This window comes from Lycium barbarum, chromosome 9 (genome assembly GCF_019175385.1).
Source record: "Lycium barbarum isolate Lr01 chromosome 9, ASM1917538v2, whole genome shotgun sequence".
In the NCBI taxonomy this organism is placed as follows: domain Eukaryota; kingdom Viridiplantae; phylum Streptophyta; class Magnoliopsida; order Solanales; family Solanaceae; genus Lycium; species Lycium barbarum.
This window is the reverse complement of record NC_083345.1, coordinates 990,645-1,007,201: the sequence shown is the minus strand read 5'-3', so window position 1 is coordinate 1,007,201 and position 16,557 is coordinate 990,645. Positions and strand designations below refer to the sequence as shown.

The window sequence follows — 16,557 nt, the reverse complement described above, 5'->3', positions numbered from 1 at the left end:
CGGCCATGTAGAAAGAACTCCGTCCACTCTGTCTGTGCTTTTGCTGCAGTTCTCAAAGCAATTGTCAAATTCAAACACATCCGCGTTAGTCTGACATGGAGAAATTCAGCGAAAGCAAGCATCAAATATAGAAAAAATAAGGAACAAGAAAAAACTGAAATATTACTATGTTGTTTTTACAAGCACGTGCTTGCCTCACAGGTGCTGCTTTAGATTTCCCCACATATCTTGTATTGAAGATATTGTTGCACATTAGATGCACGTAGATACTCACTCAAAAAGAGCACATAGGAGTTTGTTTCTACTTACTTTGATAACGAGGTCTATGCGGTCGCATCCTTCAATGTCTTCGGCTGCTTTCTTAATTCTCACAGCTGAAGCCTCCAGAGATTTATTATTCATAATTTTCACAGCTGAATATTGATACTAGAAGTCAAGCAACTTAATCTGTTTCAGTGTTTGAATTTCTGCAAAGCTATGGGGGATCCGCGACAGCTTGTCACACCTTTTTATAACAAGTGTTTCAAGAAGGGGAAAAGATTCCTCCGAGGCTTTCCACCATGAGATACCTAAGTTCACCAATTTCAAGAACTTAAGTTTATGGAACGTGATATCTCCGAGACACCACTCTGATCCGAATCCAAAATATTTTGCATCCCTTAATTGGAGATACTCCAGACTTGGCAGTCCCGCAATGAGGGAAATAGTGCTTTCCTTAACATAAACTGCTCTTAATACCAACTTCTGTAAATTTGAAGGCAAGAATAATTTGGATACAAAAAAGAACGAGTCAACTAAGAGGCGAAGTATTTGAAGTTGTGTAAGACTCTCTAAATTGACACGAATGGTCGTTTCTCCGTCATCCGCACTATCAGAGTCATCTCTCGTAAAAGAGATTTCAAGTTCTTGAAGATTAGGACACCTCTGTGCTAAAACATTCAAGAGAGCAACCTCATAGTATGAAAAGTCAATGTCCCTTAATATCCTCAAATTTTCCAATTTATAGGATTCTTCAGAGATCCGCTCTCCCGAACAACAAATAGCCAGAGTACTCTCAACATGCCTTTAACTTTTTTCATTTTCCAAAAACTTTCTGGTAACACTTTAAACCGGGATAAACCCTTCACAATTAAAGTTTCAAGTTGCAGCAGATGTGAATCCCAGTGAAAATCGAATTCATCTGTGAAGACTGCAAGGTACTTCAGGTGAATAAGTGGTTGCAATGTAGCTGACAAAAAAGGACCCACTTCGGCGGAACTTAAATCCAAGACCTTAAGAAGTCTCAATTTACTACACTGATGGAAGGGATTCCAATTACGAAATACTCCTTGATTGATCGTCATCAGTGACCTCAAATGTTGGTGGAAAGGCTTCCGTGTTTTGGATCCCAAAGATGCAAACTTGGAATCCATAATACTGTAAGTGGCATTGAAACTCACTCGACTTTCGTTCCATTCAGAAGGTTGAAATTGGCTATGATTTCCCTTCACTGCCAGCATAAACTTTTCTTCTCTACTCCTCTCCAAGCAAAAGTGAAGCACTACATCATTAACCTGGCAGTCTTTAACTTTACCATTATATATTGTCCTTGAAACCGTAACCAAGTTACTTCCAATAGATCCATCAAGTATTCTTCAGCTGCCTCTTCCAAACTCCCTGATTCAATGTTCTGCACGAAGCCTTCCGCAATCCACAAACTTATCAATTTAGACACTGGAATTCTCGCATCCTCCGGAAACATCCCCAAGTTAAGAAGGCAAGGTCTTAAATAATCAGGTAAGTTACCATAACTTAACTGCATAGTCGAAAGACTATCCTTCAGACCCGCCAAGATAGGAAAATAGAGAATTTTTAACCTCATGCCACCAAGAGGCTTCGGTTTTCTTCCTTTTGATTATTCCAGCTACCAAGACAACCACTAGAGGCAATCCTCTGCATCTTTTTGCAACTGCTACACTCACACCTTGTAGTTCAGGCAAGCAATCTTCCTTTTGAAACATTTTTTTCTGGAACAATTTGCAACTCTCATTTGGTGTGAGGAATGGAAGGAAATAAAGATCAGTATGGCGCTTGACATGTTCACCCACTTTCTCAAGTCGAGTTGTTACAACTATTCTGCTTCTATTTCCAACATCTGGAAAAGAAATCCTTAAGTTATCCCATGCCGTACAATCCCACATATCATCGAAGACAATGATATATCTCTTTCCCATTAAGCTTTTCCTCAACATGTCAGCAAGTTCACCAACCTCATGTACCTTGTCCTTGGAACCGGTAACTTGACCGAAAATCTCTTGTAGTAGCTCCCTCTGGTTATATGATTGGGAAATGATGCACCATGCACGAATAGTTAACGATCTTGGGCTAGCAGAAGGTTTCCCCAATTTACTTTTCTTTTGCTATATTTCTCTATATGGTATCAGAGCCATAGCCGTAGATTGGCTTCTGGGTTTTATTTCATGATCGGGTTAGTGGTAGATTCAACTGGTTTCTAAATGGATTTGAGCGGTCGTGTTAATGGACTGGGGATGGAAATGTTGAACCAGTCCAATTACAAGGTATGGAAGACATGTATGGAGTCATACATTGTGGGTGAGGATTTGTGGGATGTTGTCAATGAAAGTTACACAAATCCTCCTTCTGAAGGACCGGAAAATAGCAGCGCATACAAGAAGTGAAGCAGATTAATGCAAAAGCAGAGTTCATCCTAAAGAGGTCAATTTCTCACAACTTGTTTGATCATATTATTAGGTGCAAATCAGCTCATGAGATATGGAGGACCCTCGATCGGCTGTTCAACAAGAAGGATGAAGCCCGATTACAAATATTGGAGAATGAATTGGCGAACACCACTCAAGGTAATCTATCTATTGCTGAGTACTTTTTGAAGATTAAGAATTTATGTTCAGAGATCTCTTTATTAAACCCCGACGAGGCTATCTCCGAAGCACGAATGAGATGAACTATCATTCGTGGTTTGAAGTCAGAATATATTCCTTTTGTTACATCAATTCAAGGATGGGCTCAACAACCATCCTTGGAGGAGTTTGAGAATTTGTTGTCATCACAGGAGCTACTAGCCAAATAGATGGCTAGTGTATGTTTTAAAGAAGGGGAAGGAAATGCTCTTGTAGCTTACAAGAGGAATTTTAAAGGAAGACAAAGGCGAAGTAGCTCAAAAGAGATGACACATTCTCAATTCCATGAGGGGTCAATCTCGCCAAGACAGAAGGAGGAGTCTTCTAATTATGGTAAGAAGTCTATTAAATGTTACCAATGTGGTCAAATAGGACACATAAAAAGATATTGCCGAACAAAAGAGAGCAATATGACTCAAGTCGAGAAAGTTGCTGAAGAAGAAGAAGACTGGGGAAGGTGCTTCGTAGCTGAGACTCGAGCAGTAGATGCCTTAGCTTCCCTTAATTTTGAAAAAGACTAGATCGTGGATGCAGGAAATAATACAGTCCATCATGTGGAGAAAGAATGCATTAGTGTCATCAACAAAAAGCAAGAATATTCTGAAGACGTTCAGACTAGTGACGTGGTAGCTGCCATCGAGGAAATCAACGAAGCAGATCCTGAAATTGGTAATAAAAGTCTGGTCGTGGAGGATGTTGAAGTAGATCTTGAGCATGAAGTTTCTGAAACTATATATGGCAACAGGGACCATTCCGGAGAAAGCATTGAGGGAGTTGTAGCGGAAGTTGAAGTCTCTGGTCAATTATCTGCCATATCAGAGTCAATCACTAGCTCAGATCAAATACTGCAAGCAGATGGAGAAGCCGGTTGTCAAATAAACGAAGAGGTTGACCTTGAAGGATCAATTTCATATGGAGATACAAACAGTATGATTTTTGGAAGCTCTGAAGCTGCCAAACAATTTATTGAGGAGCTGGAAAAGGAATGTAGTGGTGGATCCTATGTTGGTGTTGAGTCTTCGAAGGGTATTCATGGTCAGATCGTCATCGACTCAGATGGTTCTCCAGATAACACAATTGTCAAGGAGCTAAGAGAAAGGGGGAGTTTGGAAACTCAAGAACGTAAAACTCAGCATGGAGATGATTCACGTGATTCGCAAAGGCCAAAAAGAAATATTGCTAAGCTAGCTCGCTATAACGATGAAAAATTTACCGATACGTATTCATGCTTTTTTGCGGGCCCAATTAATGGCGGAAAACCTTCGTCATTTGAAGAAACAAGAGGAGACAGGAAAGTATGTTTGAGATCTTCACCAAGGCACACTCAAAAGCTTCATCTGAGTTCTTCTGCAGCAAGTTCGGGGTAATTTCCAAAAAATCACTTTAAGAGGGAGTGTGAAGAAGTAAAGTTGATTTTTTGGATGTACAAAAAATCCTAGATATTTAGTAAGAGATTTAGAATAGTCTAGTGTAGGAACCTGGATAATTATCTTAAAGAAAAATCTAGATATTCTAGAGTAGTGTTAGAAGATAAGGCTAACTAGATATTTTGTAGATATATCTAGATAATTTTATCTAGAACCATCCCTAGACAAGTATAAATAGGGGTGGTCTTAGTCATTTGTAATCAAGCCAAGTTAACCCAACACAACCCACTTCAAGCCAATTCAAGTAAATTTTTCCTTTCCATAGCTTCCTCTTCTTTAGTTGAATTCCGATCTTAGTTAACGATTTTGAGCTAGCAGAAGGTTTCCCCAATTTACTTTTCTTCTGCTATATTTCTCTACAATAAATACTTTACTAAACTAATGATTATCTGACAAAACAAACTTCTCTTTTGAAAAAGAAAAGCATCCCTATACTTAACCAGAAAATAAGTTTTAAATTTATATCCTTAATTTAATTTTGTATGAACGGGATATAGAAATTCGAAGGGGAAATTAGTACTGCGCAAGAATATGATCTGAAACATACAGAAAAAAGAGTAACAGGACAAAATTCTTCCCAGTAGGCATAAGTACACACACAGATATATATATATATATATATATATATATATATATATATATATATATATATATATATATTGTATGCTTCTTGTTTGACTTGGTTATTTTTTAAAATGTAGCTCTAAAGTCAAATGAGCTAATTATGTGTTGTTTGCTTCTTGTTAAAAACAATTCTCTTCCAGGACCCCAAAAAAAAAACTTGCTCATTCTAATATTAAGACAAAGGTAAGACAAGCAACATTTACCCGCAGTTATTCTCATATTAAAAAAGGAGACCCAAGCTATAATTATACACAACAACTGAGGTACAAAATAGTAATACTAGTTTGCACAGGCTATGTATACACCACCATATATTATAGAGTTTGATAACAAAACGTAGAGAATTATTCTTTCACCAACTTAATATCTACATAGGCTCTCTATATATAAGTTCCCATCACCATCATAAAAGAAGGTAAAAAAGGCTTAAACAAAAACTCTAGGGACAGATTCGACGGGCTTGCAATCAACTTCTCTAAGTACAGTCTTAATGCCTTTGCCTCCAGCATTAGCAAGTGGGTGAATCCCATGAGCAGGTCCTTCCATATATGCCCTCTTCTCTCTTTCTTCACTAAATGATACTCCAAAACGTTTCTCCACATCTACATGTCATGTTATGAGATAATGTCAGAATTAACAAAGGAAAAAAAAAACGTGCTTTTTTTGTTTAGAATACAAAGAAAGTCAAGCATTTATATAATACCAAGATTCAGGCTTCAACCTCAATGGAGGTAAATAAATTGGGCATCACTCATGAAGATATATAACATGGAAGTTGGGCATTGCTCATTATCAAACGCCCATATAATGGTTTCGGCAAAATAGCAATTAATAGTTTCAATTCCAACTAATAGAATGTTTGGTCAAGCTTATTTTAGCAAGCTGCTGTGTTTGGCCACGCTTACGAATAGCAAGCTGCTGTGTTTGGCCACGCTTACGAATAGCAAGCTGCTGTGTTTGGCCACGCTTACGAAGAAATAAACGTTTTTGAATAGTAGAAGAAGCCAGTGGAAGCCCTATTTTTCTAGAAGCTAGAAAAAATACATCTACATTGACCCCCTTGGCTTACCCGGCTTTTAAGGCGGGTTTGAGAACTTCGGATTCAATATCAATAGCTGTAGATTCGATTCCTATTCTTATATGCAACCAAGCCCAAAGTACCGCTCGGAGCAAAATGCTTTTTAAAAATGATTAGTAACACAAACTGTTACTCCACGAAAAAATATTTTTTCTAAAAATTATTTTTTCTAAATGTACTTCTGACAAAAAGTGGGTGCTTCCGAAATGGTGATTTTAAAAGTCTGGCCAAACAATGCTTTGCTTAAATCGGGACGAACAGATTAATGCCTCATACGAGCGTACCTGTAACTAAAGTGTGTAATTTCAATACACGACACCATAAAAAAATTACATATGAGAAGAAGCGATACACAATCAGTGAAAATTAGCAAAACTGAAAATACGGCAAGTGAACTTAATTCCATAAAAATACATAAAAGATTTTTTTTGTACCTTGACCAAGATTCTCATCGAGCTGACCATCTCTAGTAAGAGCCATCATAACTTGAGGAATTCCCAAAGGAAGTGTATCACCTCTATCAACTTGCCAGAAATGGATCACTTTCCCATACGTTTTCGCAACTTTTTCGTGATCTTGTCGTTGAATTGGGCCTGGAACACCAGGCATGAAGAGGACACCACTCTTCACCTCGTACAAATGGGAATGCCAGAATTTCTTTTCGTCATCAGGTAATGTTAAGAAGAGTTGCTCAGAGATGATGTACTCGAGCCCGATTAATCGGCCATCGGCATCAGGCCTATCGTAAATAAGACACTGCCTGAATTCTTCGTTTTGGTGCCCACAAAAGTGGTGCGCCTCGACTTGTCGTGTCATGTCGTGTCCATAGAAATGGAACCTGCAATTAGATGCATATTGTACAAATTACCTTTAGCAACTTGAAATAATAGTTTATAGGAGAAATTTGAAGTTTCCACTTCCCATTTTACGATATACGTATGAAAATAGTCTCACAAATATTTTGGTAAATTCAAGATCACAAATTTCAAAAATTTTATAACAAGAATTCAAATTTTGCATTTTATTCTTGATATCACACAAATATTTTAGCAAATTTAATACCAAAAATTTTAAAAATCTTATAACTACAAATTTCAAAAGTAGTGTTGTCTTCTTCTACTTCATTTTTTTTTTTTTTAATTTCGCTCCTATCTTAAACCAAAACTTAAAAGACTTTTCATTTCACTCATAGTATCACACAATTTAAAAAAAAAAAATACCCCATTTCAGGATGTTTAATAAGACAAATTTCAGTTTTACAACTAACTCTAGTTTAAAAAAAAATACTTATATTTTTCATTTTTTTCTTAAGATCAAACAAATATTATAGTATTACACTATATTTTAAGATGTTCAATATCACAACTTTTCTTAAAAAAATTATAACTTCAATTTTTTTTAAAAATTTCGTGCCAATCAAATTATTATATCATATACTCCCTTCAGATCATAAAAAGAGTTCACTTAGCCATTTTGCACACCCCTTAAAAAAATACTAACTTCTAAACAAAAGTAGGTAATTAGACTAAATTACCTCTAATTAAATAGGCATTGAAATTTGATCATATAACACTTAATAGGGACAAATATGAAAAAGCAAAGTTAATTCTTTCTTAATTGCTCAGTGAACTCTTTTTTATCCAAAAAAAAAAAACTAAGTGGACTCTTTTTTTTTTTTATCCGGAGGGAATAAATTGACACAGAAGTAACAAGCAACCGACATAATAAAAATCCAAACACATTACAATGATTACTTTGTTGGAACAACAACAACAACAACATAGCCGGAATAATCCCACAAATGGCGTTTACTGTAACAACAACATAACCCAATGGGGAGGTGCGAGTATTTACCGTAACTACCTTTGTTGTAATCTTATTAATTAGCAAAAGTGAATAAGAGAATGAGACAGAAGTAAAACTAACGCGCAAAGGTGCTGATGAATCTTGTTGATTGGACCAAAGCCTTGAATAGTAGCCGTTGCAGTTTCAAGAATTGCCGTCCCAGTCTTCGTTGGTTCACCTGGAACTTCTGGAGGAGTTGCCATTTTTTCTGAAATCTAAAACACACACACACACAACAAAAAAAGAGAAATGATAGTCAAATATTACTATGTTGTGTTGATCTGTTTAATTTGTGTGTCTAGAAGAAGGGCTTATAGATAGGAATATGACTAGCATGCAGACTCACAAGTGGCAGGACACGTGGCAATGAAACCTGTTTTTGATTGATTTCTTGTTGTAACGTGGCTGTATAGGTGTCTTCTGTTTGGGGTAATTGAAAGCTGACTCTTTCTTGTTCTGACTTGTTCTAGCTTAAGCTAGAACTACAATTGTGACAAAAGCCACTTCAGTTTGTTCCTTTGTTATAATCCGACAAATTTCGGTTGTGTTCATCCTACTTGTAACTTTTTATTTTTACAGAAGAAATGTTAATTAAAAACTCATTCAAAGTATCATTTTTTTTTAATTTTTCACCTGAGCTATCAAATGTTTGTGTTTTCTATTTGAACTATATATCATGTGTATTTTAATAAATAGTTAGTGATCATTAAAATAGGAAACACAAACATCAGATAGTTCATGTAGGAAAATCGCAAAAAAGTGTGTTGTTTTTGACAATTATGTCTTAATATTTCAATTAATTCCTTTATTATCCGCGTGAGTCCCATTTGGCACCATTTTTTTTTATAAAAAGAAACTATACACCACACATCATCAGATACTAATCGAAGTGTATTTTGATAAATAATTCAAATAAAAACACAAATACTTGATAGTTATGATAGAAAAATTGCAAAAGAAAAATGATACCACTTCAAGTGTAATTTGAATCATTATCTCTTTTTCTTTTAATGTTAACTGTACATTTTATTCATCTTAAAAAGCTATGGCACAAATAATTTTAAGGGAGTTGTATATGCTAATAGTTTAGATCACTGTTTTAGAAGTTCAAATTCATAAAGTATATCTCGTGCTGATTTGCTTTAGTGCAATTTGCCATGTCAATCTCAGCCTCTTGAGTTGGTGATGCTTGTCGTTGCCAAAATTTGTCTGGGCCAAGCTCATTAACATTCCAATGGCCCAATGGGCCCAATTAGCTGGTACGACGTGGCATTCCATCATAATTGAACCAGTCCACCAACACGAACACAACACGAACACATCGTCCAAATAAACTGACTACATCATAGATTAACTAAGTAAAACCTTAAATAGGACGCCATGATCGTAACAAAGAGATATTGTTCAAGAAAGAGTTGTTTCATTTCCTTACTTTGATTTATTTACTTTAAGATTGATTTTGAACGCCGCGTATAACAAACATCATTTTCAACCAACGTTCACTCTATTTTTGGTGCCCCAAATTCACATACCTGTCGGCGTGAGAACTCAACGTAAAGTCCACATTATTTAATTTTATATACTGTATAAGTTAGTACTTATAAGGGCCGTTTGGTAAGATGAGTGAAAATAATACATGTATTAGCTTTTGTATTATTAATTACTTGTTTGGCAGTGTTTTCCAATCCATGTATAACTAATATCAGTACTATTCCTATTCTATAGTACACTCTATTCAGTATCTAAAACACCCTATTCATTTAATATAACAAACCAAACACAACTAATCCCAACATAACTATTTTCAACATTATTAATACACCATATAGATTCAGTACTATTCTTAATTATACACTCGATCTATCAAATGACGCCTACACAATTTTGGTATTTGACTACAATAAGAGCAAAAATTCAGTTACGATGCAAAACCTACATATGACATCACATTTATCAACTGTCTTTTATGCACTAACTTTCTTACATCAAAGCCATAGAGTCTGAAACAACTTAGCTTTAGCATCTGCATGATCCTTAACGCATTACCAACTGAAAAAAGAGACCACAAATTTAAAATTAGCTAATACATAACTTATAACGTGACTCCAAAGCAAAGCTTGCATGAAAAATCTAAGCCTTGCATTTCACGTGCCTCTCTCAAACGACTCTTATTATGAAATTGAAAATTTTCGACTATCAAATACACACAACACAACAACAACAACAAAAGAAAAGATTTTATTCCCCAAAAATATCATCAATGAACTCTCAAGAAATCCAACAATCAAACGCTACACAAATCCAAAGTGTTGAGATATCAATACAAAACCTCATCAAAAGCTGGGATAAAAGGCAAAGATGGAATTTCTTTCTCATGAATCCAGCACAAGAACCAACAAAGCAACAATGGAGAACAAATTTAACCAAGTTTTTAGAATCCATACCCCTTAGGATTTTCACAATCGTGTTACTCATTATCGACCTAGTCTTCACAAGTCTTGAGCTCTCCTCCTCTTTGATTTCCTGTCCACAATATCGGAACGAGAAAAATCAAGAAACAGAAGAGGTTTGGTACCATTGGGCAGGTACTGTTAGATGGTTTGTACTATATATGAAGTGAGATTTTCCGAAATACAAAAAGGAGTTTGAAAGACTTTATATTTAAGATACTTGGTATTCTAGCTTTAATTTTTTAAGACAAACTTAGATTTAAATTTATACGTAGATTTAAGTTTTAAATTTAAAAGAACATGTAATGTTCATTCTGTCATCATTAGCGTCCTTACAACTCTATAAACTCATGCATCTTCTAAGAAGTTGCCAAGTCAATTTGTATAGCATATATAGGCATCAGCGACAAACAGCTTCTGTTGCTAAAGAACATAAATCCCATCGTTAATTCTATTTAACGAACAACGGATTATTAAAAGATCATGTTAGCTATACCGACTATTTAGGTAACAAATTAGCATAATTAAGATTTTGTACCTAATTTCTATTTTTTGTTTTTGTAGTGATATATATAACTCTGTTGTTTCCCGAAGAAACTTGTCTATCACTCCCCGCCACTAAATAGTATACATACATTTATTTTTCGGGCTTCAAAACTTTACTTTAATTCTGCCTTTCTATTTTTCTAACAGGTATAGGGATCTTGGGATTGTTGTTTCTGAAAAGTGTAGGCCTTGTTGTAGGTCTAGGAGGCGCGTTTTTTCGAAGACCGGGGTACTTGCTTGATGGCATAGTGGTGATGGTGGCACTATTTTTGGAAGCTTATTTGGAGAAAAAGGGAGGAGGATTACTTGTTGTTGTTAGCTTATGGAGAGTTGTTAGAATTGTTGAAAGTGCTTTTGAGCTAAGTGATGAGGCAATTGAAGCACAAATTGAAGAGATTGTTTGCCAATTTGAAGAATTGAAAGAGGAAAATAGAAGATTGATGGACAATGTAGTTGAGAAAGATAAGGAAATTGAGATACTTCAAGAAGAGTTGGATCAATACAAAACTCAACTTAATACAACTAGAAATTTATCCTGTTCTTAGATATATATTTTTTTTAAATTATTTCTCTGTTATTTATTTTTCGGCAAAGGGCCAAATATACCCTTGAACTATCGGAAAAGGGTCAAATATACCCTTCATTATACTTTGGATCTAAATATACCCCTGTCGTTATACTTTGGATCTTAATATACCCTTGCTCTTATACTTTGGTCTGAATATACCCCTCATTTTAACGGAGACACACGTATCATTATCCTATTGGTCTATTTTAAACTATCACTAATTAATTAAAATTCTACCCATAATTAATTATCCAATTAAAAAGACTCATGACCATACAAGCTTCTTCAATGGCCGACGATGACCATGGCAATAGGTATGGGTAACTTGTCTGTCTCAATAAGAAGATGGAGTGGTTGAAATTCAGAGGCTAGTTTCCAAGGAAGTAATTGCTCAGTTGGTAAACCAGCCATAAAAGTTCTCTCACGTTTTCATATTGAGCAAAGAAATGCCAACTGAAATAATAATTCAATTTCAATAGAGAATTGAAATGGCAACTGAAATCATAATTCAATTTCAATTTTAACCAGTAGTAAGCCAAACAGTAATAACTTTTAGGATCCTTGTGAGAAGATACAGTGCTTCAATAACCCTTGATTTGTAACTGATGTTGCTGGATAAGTTGCCACATTCTTGGGGATAGTGTTGACAGTACTATGTCGAGAGTCAATAAACAGCCGGCGGGAGGGTGATGCCATCGCAGTAGTCATCGTCACTCCATGGTTCCATCAGATACAACTATCTTCCATGGGTATGAGTCTTTTAATTGGATAATTAGTTTGAATTTTAATTAATTAGGGGATAGTTTAGAATAGACCAATAGGATAATGACACGTGTACTTCCGTTAAAATGAGGGGTACATTCAGACAAAATTATAAGGGCGAGGGTACATTTAGATCCAAAGTATAACGGCAGTGGTATATTTAGACCCAAAGTATAATGAAGGGTATATTTGACCCTTTTCCGATAGTTCAAGGGTATATTTGGCCCTTTGCCGTTTATTTTTTGTGATTTCCCCTAGTTCAATGTGATCTATAAATAAGTAAAGTGACAAACTTACAATCGCTCATGAGGTTTGGATGAAGGGAGAAACTTTAGTTTTCCCAACTCAATTAACTAATGACCGAAGAGAATCAAATGATAATGCAATGTAAGGTAAAGCTATACCTTGTATGGCCAAGTTTTCAAAATTTGTTTGTAACCGTTTGTGTTTCGCTAATCAATTTAAAAAATATAAAATATTTTTTTATCGATATTAAAGCTACAATTTGTGCTTTGTCAAAGTCCAAAAGTGCTTCTATGGAAATATTGCTTTTAGCTTCTAAAAAGCAACTTTTACTACTAAAAAACACTCTCTTTTTCCCTACATGCTTAACAAACCTAACTCTCTAAAGTAAATATATTTTTTTAAAAAGAAAAATTGACTTCTCAAAAATTTGACCAACAGGCTATTATTGTCGTACACATTGAAAATAATTTGATATTGTATTGTCATAAGTGCTTCTTCAAACAAATAAATGCATATAAATTTTTATTTCTTAACTTTGATTAAATAATTTGTATTTTTATTTTTATTTAGAATTTTTATTATTTAATTTATATAAATATCAAGTGCAGATAATTATTTGCCGCCTTCACATCCCAAGTGGCATAAATTGTCAAATTTTTGTCTCACTGCCCTACTTATTGCCCACTGAACGAATGAGCTGGTCCATACTACGGGCCTGTTTGGCCTTGGATTCCATTCCCTTTATTTGCATTTCTTTTTGCAAAAGTCTTCAGCTTTTGGTGACTTTTAGACCAATCAGAGGAAACTTTTCTTATTTACCAATTAAAACCGACTATGACAAATTGACAACCTTTTGAAATGTAATTCTTATACTCACCGATAATAAGTGATACCTTACTCAAAAACACGCATATTAAGAAATTAATAATGTAATGTGAAGTTTATCAAATTATCTCTATATAATAAAAATAAATTATTTTTTCTCCTTGATTAGAGCATGCACAAGTAGTAAATCTTTTGACATTGAGAATCCAACAATACAAAGTTTGGCTTTTTCCAACCATCATTTAGATGTTACTTTAACTTGTCAGTTTTTGTCTAAGGGAGTAAAGGGTAGAATTGGAAAAAGTTAGTCAATTGTGTCTTGGTTTCCTAAGATGTCATTTGTTATGGGATAAATTGTTTTGGCTAATTAGGTGACACTTATTATGGAATGGTGGGAGTAATATATTTTTTTAGCATGAAAAGGGCATTGGACAATCAATATTCCCTCGAAATAAAAACCTTAATAGGAAAAGAGTTGCTATTTTCCCTATTCTTGGTACTGTTTTTACTTTTCTCGTATTGATTTTCCTTAAAGAATAAAGCTTTGTGATATACTCCTATTATTCTTACATAAACTTTGAGGTTCTTTGGTTTTGGATAATAACCAAAGTCAATAATATTAGGTTCATATGTGTCAAAAAACTACTAATAGTATTTCTCTCTTGAGAGTATCATCAATCTATTGATTCAAGGAGAGAATAAAAATATTAAAACATTGCAACCTTCCAATTATTGTAGTCAGAATTCTTGAGGGTAAACGTAGGACAAAGGTGCAACTTGTGCAATTAATTTTTAGTACATTCTATATAGGTCATGCACTACATGCATGCATCTAGCTGTTGAATCGATGTGAGAGTTAATATAAATTATTCTTAGGAGAAAAAAGTCGGGAAAAGGTTGAAATTTGTGTAATTTAGCCCGTGTTTGTACAATCTAACTATTCAATCGAGGTGAAATAAGAAAATTGTGATAACAATCAGACGCTCGAGGAGAAACAGGAAAAGAATACAATTTGAATGATTTGATTTTTGAATTTATACCATCTATTCATTGAATTGAGGTGAGCTTAGCGAATTGTACGTAGATCATCAATGTTAATTGTAATATAGAATATTCTATTTTCGAATTAACAAGAAGATCTAAATGAAGGATATCTTTTTCCAGTAATATAAGCTAGAATTAGGAACAATAAAATGCATATAGGTTTTAACGTATACTAGATTTTTAAAATTAGAAGTCGAAAACGGCGAACCTACTTTAGTTTAGGTTCAGTAAGTTGTTCTCTTGTCATAATAGTGTTTTTATGAGCTAAATTATGTTCTTTAATGTCATGCAACTTGAATTGGACAATTAATTGAGACCCTGTTGTAAATGATACATCATAAGTTGCGGTTCTTGGACGAAAAATATTCCTATCAAAATTTTATATCAATTTGTAGACCTCTTTTCTTCAACTCAGAAAAAGAATGATATTAAATAAATAAACAAGTAAAACTTGAAAGTTACTGAGTAAACTTTTAAGTTTTATATATTGGCGAAGTAAATAATACACACACAATCAAATTACTTATAATGTTTTAATGATAATTTTTTCTACAATAATCATTAATTGGTATCGGATGGAAATGGTAACTAACCTGCTTTATATCATCGATTAGACTGTACCAATCGCGTAATATTTTTTTATATCATAAATAAATTTATCTTAAATCCTTATTGAATTGAGTTTTATCTCTCTCTTCTTCCTCTTTTTATTTTCCTTTTCTTCTTTTTTCATCTCTGTGTATTTACAAGTTTGGCCCATTGTGGTTTTGTAATTGAGATTTAACGTTCAAATAAGGTAAGCATAGGACTTTCTGCAGTATACTTTTTCGAAATTATAAAATATAGTGTTCAAATTTATTTTTCAAAATAGTAGTGTTCAAATAAAGTAAGCATCGGACTTTCGTTGGATAGACCAATAAATACTTTTTAGAAAAAAATGTTCACACTGGGAAATGTCAATGCCTAAAAAAAGACTAATTGACATGGTCAATACGATATAACACAGGACTAGAAGACACGCTATATGTTCTCGGGAAAGCGCATGGGAACGTGAAAAAGAAAGAATTTTTCAATATGAAAACATAAAATCTACTCTTCTAATTGTTTATCAAAGAGGAATCAAATTGACCTAAATAATTATTACTAGTAGAATCGTAAAATTTGCAAATGACACTACGAATTCAAACTTTGCATGCATTAGTCTTTGACCCCGGTTAATTTCGCGGAGGGTAACTCAAATTTTACTTTAATGCATCTAAGTTAATGTGTTATTTTTTGTAACAAAAAAGTCAATTAACTTTGTAAATATCACATAAATTAGTGTTTGAACAATTTTTCTATAACAAAAGCGTATTCAACTTCACCTCATAGGAATAATATTATGTTATGATCACCATATCTCTTTGTATCCTCCTAGTGACATTATACGATAATTATGCAAAGTTGAGTTAATTTTAAATTTTTAAAAAAATAGTTTAATAACTTTTATAATACTTTTTACTTACAAAAAAAAAATAGTGATTATGCTGCAATATAATGTAAATTGAGTTAACAGGAACAATATGCATGAAATTAACCTTGTTGAAACTATTAGTACATAGTGTACACGACTACATGCACACTTATTAACCCCACTTGTATATACAACCACATGCAATTAATGCAACCAATCGACTTCTATCATGAGAAGGCAGGATACATATTAATTGTCTTCTATAAAATCCTTGTTGGATCGACAGCCTTCTCGTGATCACCTGATTAATTCAACGGCGATGCACTTGCTAGTATAGTGTTGTTTCACATGCATTACAGGATACTTTCGCACGCCAGATTGAGTAGCAACTTGCACAAAATGGTAATTAAACCTGTCAGAGAGGTCGAGTCAATCACAATGGCGGATCTAGAATTTTTACTCAGAGGTTGAAAAAAACAACAAAAGCAGAGAGAATTTTGAACATCCTGAACCGTTTGAGCTGACCTTATGGATTTGTTTAAGGTATTCAAAACTTATATATGTACACAAATACAAAAAATTTACCCTACATTTACAGTGTAATTTTTTGCCGAGAATCGACACTAGTTCGGATAAACCCTGCAAGGGGGACCAACAATGGGGGTTGTGTCGGAGGGGCAACTAGGCCCGGTAGACCGGCCCAAGTATTAGCCCAATTCTTGGCTCGCTGAGCACCAGCCCGGTCCGAACCAAGTATATCATAATATTTGG

The 16,557-nt window shown here is 34.3% G+C and overlaps 2 protein-coding genes and 1 pseudogene across 2 annotated transcripts; 1 reads left to right on the top strand and 2 right to left on the bottom strand.

The window, feature by feature from the left end:
- Positions 1 to 93: 93 nt before the first annotated feature.
- LOC132610326 (putative late blight resistance protein homolog R1B-17) lies at positions 94 to 2,571 on the bottom strand (annotated as a pseudogene).
- Positions 2,572 to 5,267: 2,696 nt separating this feature from the next.
- LOC132610579 (oil body-associated protein 1A-like) lies at positions 5,268 to 8,187 on the bottom strand. Its single transcript, XM_060324901.1, has 3 exons — positions 7,974 to 8,187; positions 6,482 to 6,885; positions 5,268 to 5,571 (listed from the first exon to the last, which is right to left on the bottom strand). Exons 1-3 carry the CDS (start codon positions 8,093 to 8,095, stop codon positions 5,396 to 5,398), a joined length of 702 nt encoding a protein of 233 aa, XP_060180884.1. The 5' UTR covers positions 8,096 to 8,187; the 3' UTR covers positions 5,268 to 5,395.
- Positions 8,188 to 10,097: 1,910 nt separating this feature from the next.
- On the top strand, positions 10,098 to 11,565 carry LOC132610473 (uncharacterized). The gene is made up of 2 exons (XM_060324760.1): positions 10,098 to 10,477; positions 11,036 to 11,565. The coding sequence occupies exons 1-2, from the start codon at positions 10,153 to 10,155 to the stop codon at positions 11,431 to 11,433; spliced, it is 723 nt and encodes a 240-aa protein (XP_060180743.1). The 5' UTR covers positions 10,098 to 10,152; the 3' UTR covers positions 11,434 to 11,565.
- Positions 11,566 to 16,557: the final 4,992 nt, after the last annotated feature.

Coding starts and splice junctions, on each gene's coding strand:
- LOC132610579 (XM_060324901.1), bottom strand. CDS start 8,095: ATGGCAACTCCTCCAGAAGTTCCAGGTGAACCAACGAAGACTGGGACG. Junction 6,886..7,973: donor ATTCATCAGCACCTTTGCGC/GTTAGTTTTACT, acceptor ATCTAATTGCAG/GTTCCATTTCTATGGACACG. Junction 5,572..6,481: donor CGATGAGAATCTTGGTCAAG/GTACAAAAAAAA, acceptor CATGACATGTAG/ATGTGGAGAAACGTTTTGGA.
- LOC132610473 (XM_060324760.1), top strand. CDS start 10,153: ATGAACTCTCAAGAAATCCAACAATCAAACGCTACACAAATCCAAAGT. Junction 10,478..11,035: donor GGTTTGGTACCATTGGGCAG/GTACTGTTAGAT, acceptor TTTTTCTAACAG/GTATAGGGATCTTGGGATTG.